At 39.4% G+C, this 6,000-nt stretch overlaps 1 protein-coding gene across 8 annotated transcripts in view; it reads right to left on the reverse strand.

The window, feature by feature from the left end:
• LOC108423516 (unc-79 homolog, NALCN channel complex subunit) overlaps window positions 1–6,000 on the reverse strand; it is a 53,149-nt gene extending 47,149 nt beyond the window's left edge. For 6 of the 8 annotated variants that reach the window (XM_037541943.1, XM_037541941.1, XM_037541942.1 and 3 more), the window contains exons 1-2: window positions 5,893–6,000; window positions 2,728–2,848 (exon numbers count right to left, since the gene is read on the reverse strand). In XM_037541943.1, the coding sequence (XP_037397840.1) occupies window positions 2,728–2,848; window positions 5,893–5,914 (143 nt within the window). In that variant the 5' untranslated portion in view covers window positions 5,915–6,000. Of the gene's footprint in view, window positions 1–2,727; window positions 2,849–5,892 lie in introns of those variants that run through there. The other 2 variants (XM_037541945.1, XM_037541944.1) reach the window with 2 other exon arrangements.

The raw sequence follows: 6,000 nt of genomic DNA on the forward strand, positions 1-6,000 counted from the left end.
CGCCACAGGTTTTCAATGGGAGACAGGTCTGGACTGCAGGCAGGCCAGTCTATTACCTGCACTCTTTTACTACGAAGCCACGCTGTTGTAACATGTGCAGAATGTGGGTTGGCTTTGCTTTGTTGAAATAAGCAGGACGTCCCTAAAAAAGATGTTGCTTGGATGGCAGCATATGTTGCTCCAAAACCTGTATGTACCTTTCAGCATTAATGGGGCCTTCACAGATGTGCAAGATGTGCATTCCATCAGAGACGCTGGCTATTGAAATTTGCACTGATAACAATCTGGACAGTCCTTTTCCTCTTTGGTCTGGAGGACATGACGTCCATGATTTCCAAAACCAATTTGAAATGTGGATTCATCAGACGAAAGGACACTTTTCCAATTTGCTTCAGTCCATCTCAGATGAGCTTGGGCCCAGAGAAGCCGGCAGCATTTCTGGGTGTTGTTGATATATGGCTTTCACTTTGCATGCATGAGTTTTACCTTGCAGTTGTAGATGGAGCGACGAACTGTGTTCACTGACAATGGTTTTCTGAAGTGTTCCTGAGCCCATGTGGTAATATCCGTTACAGAATGATGTCAGTTTTTAATGCAGAATCGCCTGAGGGATCGAAGGTCACGGGCATTTAGTGTTGGTTTTCTGCCTTGCCGTTTACTTGCAGAGATTTCTCCAGATTCTCTGAATCTTTTGATGATATTATGGACTGTAGATGATGATAATCCCTAAATTCCTTGCAATTGCACGTTGAGAAACGTTGTTCTTAAACTGTTGGACTATTTGCTCATGAAATTGTTCACAATGTGGTGAAACTCGCCCCATCCTTGCTTGTGAACGACGGAGCCTTTCAGGGATGCTCCCTTTATACCCAATCATGACACTCACCTGTGGAATGTTCCAAACAGGTGTTTTTTTGAGCATTCCTCAACTTTCCCAGTCTTTTGTTGCCCCTGTCCCAACTTCTTTGGAATGTGTTGCAGGCATCAAATTCAAAATGAGTGAATATTTGTAAAAAACAACAAAGTTTATCCGTTTAAACATTAAATATCTTGTCTTTGTAGTGTATTCAATTGAATATACATTGAAAAGGATTTTCAAATAATCATATTCTGTTTTTATTTATGTTTTACACAATGTCCCAACTTCATTGGAATTAGGGTTGTATATAAATTATGTAATATGTTAATAACTAATTATGTTAATGTTAATAAATGTTAATTATGTTACTGTTAATAAATATATGTTATATGTTAAAATATAAGAACAATGTAGGATACAGACCCTTCAACAAAAAAATTTATATTTTTAAAATGTCTGCATAATTTAATCATTAAGATGCAAACAATTAATTCATAGTGGTTTGATGTGAGATGTACCAAACCACAGTGACTTATTTATACACAATGATCAGTGAACCTTAACATCTTCTGAGTAAAACAGTGTTAAATCTAAACACTACTATTTGATTGGGCCTTCCAATGCCCTGCATGTACTCTTTGACTTGCATGTATTATAAAAATGTATTTTAGGCCATTTTTCAGGAGTTTGGATATAAGGTAATGAGGAAAGATGAAGTCAGTCTTTGAAAATCACTGAATGTGTTTGAGACTGTAATAAGAAGAAAATGTAACCAACTTCTACAACTGAACTTTGGAGGCAAAATATCCTTGCAGATAAATTGAAAGAAAAATAGAGGGGCAAAGGGAGAGCATAATAAATACTGAAAATTAGATATTATATTTAGCTCTTGAAGCTTAGGTGTAATTATCTGTTAAATATACATTTCCTGATTTCTGGAAATGTATATTTTTACTGGTGTAACGTGGAGCGAGGTTGTGGACTTTTATTATGGGCAAATCCAAAATCAGGGTCAAGACAGTCCAGGTTTAACAAGCCAACATGGAGAAATGGAGGGAAAGACATAATGAGATAAACACAGAATACAGAAATCCATATACTTCAAACCAAACAAACATCAAACATATCAAACACCAAACAGCACAATCAAACATACAAACACACAAAGACCAACAAGAAACTCGGGAAAACACAGGGCTTAAATACAAACAGGGATAACAAGGGATAACCAGACGCAGGTGGAAAACAGGTGGGAACAATCAGGGGCAGAGTCACAAAACAAGGGGGCCAGACTGGGAAGAAATCAAAACAAAAACACATGACAGGACTAAAAGGTAAACAAAAGCACATGAAGAGATTGGGAGGGGCCAATAGTGACAACTGGAAACTATATAAATGAAGGGTGGTCTCTAACCTCTGCACAGTACTATAGCTTATGCATTAAACAACACTTTGGACATCTGGTTCCTATCATCACTGCGAACAATTTTGACTTGTGAAGTTTCCCTAGAATGGCAAGTCACATTAAACCACTAATGAATGACTTTGTTTACATCTTTATGCAGAAATTTTCTAAAATAAGTGTAATTCCCCATAAAATAGTACCGTGGTATGCCAGAGAGAGGCTGGAGCAGATCAAATGCTTTAATAAAAGTGATTTGTAAACTTGATGCACAGAAATCTAAGCAGGTTTCTTACCATGCTAACAATTTTATCATAAACAATAACAAGGTCACTTTTTCTCTACAAATATAATAGTAGAATACTAAACTGTCCCTGTGTAATCTCATGCTATCTGCAGAAACACTAAACACAGACATCTGCGGTCTACTGTACTTCACCTGTGGGTCCCAGTGTAGCACACTTACCTGAGCAGGGTTTGAGAAAAGTATTTCAGTGTGTTTGCAATGTCTGTTCCAGATGGCACAGGGTAAATATTGTGTAGCACACGGTTGTGATACTCTTGCAAGTATCGAATCTTAGAGGCAACTAAACAAAGAGCAAAGTAATATATAATCAACAGCAAGTGATGCCTCATTCACAGAGGATCAAAAAACATGCTTGAGCCTACAGATCAGACTGCTCTGCTAGTTCTTACTACACTGTAGTACACTGCCCACAGCTGGACACAGTGAAGTGCAGGAAAGAGCATTAAGTAAGCCAGATTCTGTAGCACTGCAGCTCATTTGTTTTCATAGAGCACATCCAAAGCCACCAACAAATTAGAAAAGCTATAAACACTGCAGCCTTACAAAATGTGATGTTGACAATGAAACACAGGCGACACTTTGACAGCATTTTCTATTTACAGGAAAATAGGCACACGTGCAAAATAATGGCTCCTAAATAGTTCTTGGCTTGGACATATGGAAAAAAAAATCCAGAAAAAAATGCTGTTATAATATATTTATGCTATATGAAGGTTATTTAAAGCTTTTTCAAATTTGTACATCTCAGTTACTTTTTTGTTAAGAACCATCATTTGGAAAGTTATTTAGGGAATAAAGAGTATTTCTTTGACAGCATCACTCCAAAGAATGCTTTTTGGCACACTCTTAAAAATAAAGGTGACAAAAATAATCAATTCAATTAAAAATTTATTTATATAGTGCTTTTTATGACAGGCATTGTTGTTGTTGCAAAACGGCTTTACGGCCCCCATGAGCTTTACAGCTCCCAATGGCTACTAAAACTCCCTAAAAGCAAGAAGAAGAAATCAAGACTCAAAAGGGGAACCCATCCTCCTCTGGTTGATACCAGATAGCAAAGAGTACCACCAGAGTGAGATGAACAGAGGTAAGGTTAAGATAAGGTTTTAACATTAGTATAAAATAATAAAATACAGAAACGGGGAAAAATGGGAGAAGCAATGGTTATAATTAAATAGTTTGAGTCTGTGCAGCAGCAGTATCATCAGAAAGGACATACAGGTGAGATTTGCACATAGTAATGTGAAGTGATGCCACAGAACAAATCTTTAAAGGTTTCAACTGATGGTTCTTTAAAGCAAAGTGCCATTTTAATAAAGAAAATACACAATGTGAAGACTCCACATCATATAAGGGTGCTTTGCCACATAAAGGTTTTTCTTAGCACCATAGATCTAAGCAAAGAACCATTTAGAATTTTAGAGTAAGAACTTTGTTTTATGCGTTCTTTGATCATTTTAAAAAGAAAACACAAACAAACAAAACAAATGGCTCAATGAGAGAATTATAGCATGTCTACCAGCATCACACACTCTGCCTTATGGGGCTGTGTTGGTCTGTGCTGAAGTGTTCAGCCGACAATAGGAATATCATTTGTCCTGAGTGTTTAACCTGCAGTAAATGACCTTTAAGTATTTGGGTGGTCAGGTCAGTAAAGGCCCTGCAGACACCCATTGTTATGCCATTCTTCTGATGACTCATATTGTTAGAGGTATTAACTCCAATCTGCCCTACCTTTCACTGTTCATAACTCATAGACCAAAACAGACTAACCACCAGAAAGAGAAGAGAAGAGAAGAGAAGAGAAGAGAAGAGAAGAGAAGAGAAAGAGAGAGAGAGAGAGAGAGAGAGAGAGAAGAGAAGAGAGAGAGAGAGAGAGAGAGAGAGAGAGAGGGAGAGGGAGAGGGAGAGAGTAGGGTGGGAGATAAAAGAGCAGAGAAAGATATACAAAATAGGAAGAAGGGGAAAGGAAAAAGAAGAGACAGACAGAGAGGATGAGGAAGCAGAAAGAGAAAGACAAAGGGAGAGGAAAGAGAAGAGGAGGAATGAAGAGAGAGGAAAGACAGAAAGGGGGCAGGAGAGAGAGAAAATAGAGGGGAGAGAAGAAGAAGAAACAGAAGGTACAGAAAGAGAAAGTCTGGAGCTCTGCTGATGGCATCCTGTGTAAATAATAGTGCGTAGCCACAACTTAGTAAGGTGTGAGAATGAGATAATTAAGTCATGGCCACAGCTTAATGAGGCATGATCTCATTCCCACGCCTTAGGAAACAGTGGCCATGACTTAATCTTGTTCCCTTGCTTTGACCACACATTATATTTTATTTATATGTGATGTCACCAGTAGGGCTCCATTAGATTACAGAGAGAGAGAGAGGGAGAGAGATGTTATTGTCAGCTGCATACATTTGATTTTACAATTTTACAATATTACATACAGAGACATAGTGAGAAGAGGGGGGAAGACAGTAGTAAAAGAGAGAAGAGAGGGTGAGAGAGGGAAAGAAATAGAAAGAAGAAAGAGATAGAAGAGAAATAGAGAAAAGATGGGGAAGAGGAGAGAATAACAGAGAGAAGAGAGGAGAAAAGAAGAGACAGAAAACAGGAGGAAGGGGAAAGGAAAAGGAAGAAAGAGACAGATTAAGAGGAACGAGAAAAGAGAGAGAATAAAGAGAAGGGATAGAAGGGACAGAAGATAGAACGGAGAGAAGAAGAAAGAGAAAAGAGAGAGAGAGAGAGAGAGAGAGAGAGAGAGAGAGAGAGAGAGAGAGAGAGAGATGTTTTTGTTAGCATCTGTTTGATTAGTCTGTATCTCTGCTTATGCTGAAACACTGAGCTGCTCTGTGCTTGTTCTGGTGCCCAGCAGTGACTCACCTGTTCATTATAATAAGAGACCCTCCTGTCAAGCCTCCTCACTGACAACCCTACAGGAGGTTCCTACGTGAGGGTTTACTAATCACCCTCCTGATAAAGCACAATCATCTCGACCTTGAGAAGAGCGCATCTCGGTTCATTATTTTGTCTCGAAAAGCCTAGACGCTTCAGCCAAAGGCGCGTCACCGTCACCTGAGAGTGAGCGAGCATGTATGGCCACTGCTGTTCAGTTCTCTCTCCTAAGCTGCAAAAGCTCAAAACGCTCAGCCTCGTCTTCTGCAGCAGGAGGACGTGTTGCAGCTCCTTTGCCTTAGCAACGGCTCTCTCTCTCCTCATCACCAAGGGCAGCTACCCACATCCACAGCCCCAATCTCAAAAAATAACGCACTGACCACCACAGCGTCGTGGAAATACATAGAGAGACGGCGAACGGGACGTGCCGAGGATACTTACATTGCTCTGCTTTCGTAGACATGTCGAAAACTGGCCACAAAAAAAGCTCCCGATGGTGTTCTTTAACCCTGCGGTGGCTACACTGTTCCCCCCTCAGTGTTAGAAAAA

Source organism: Pygocentrus nattereri, chromosome 10 (assembly GCF_015220715.1).
Source record: "Pygocentrus nattereri isolate fPygNat1 chromosome 10, fPygNat1.pri, whole genome shotgun sequence".
Classification (NCBI taxonomy): domain Eukaryota; kingdom Metazoa; phylum Chordata; class Actinopteri; order Characiformes; family Serrasalmidae; genus Pygocentrus; species Pygocentrus nattereri.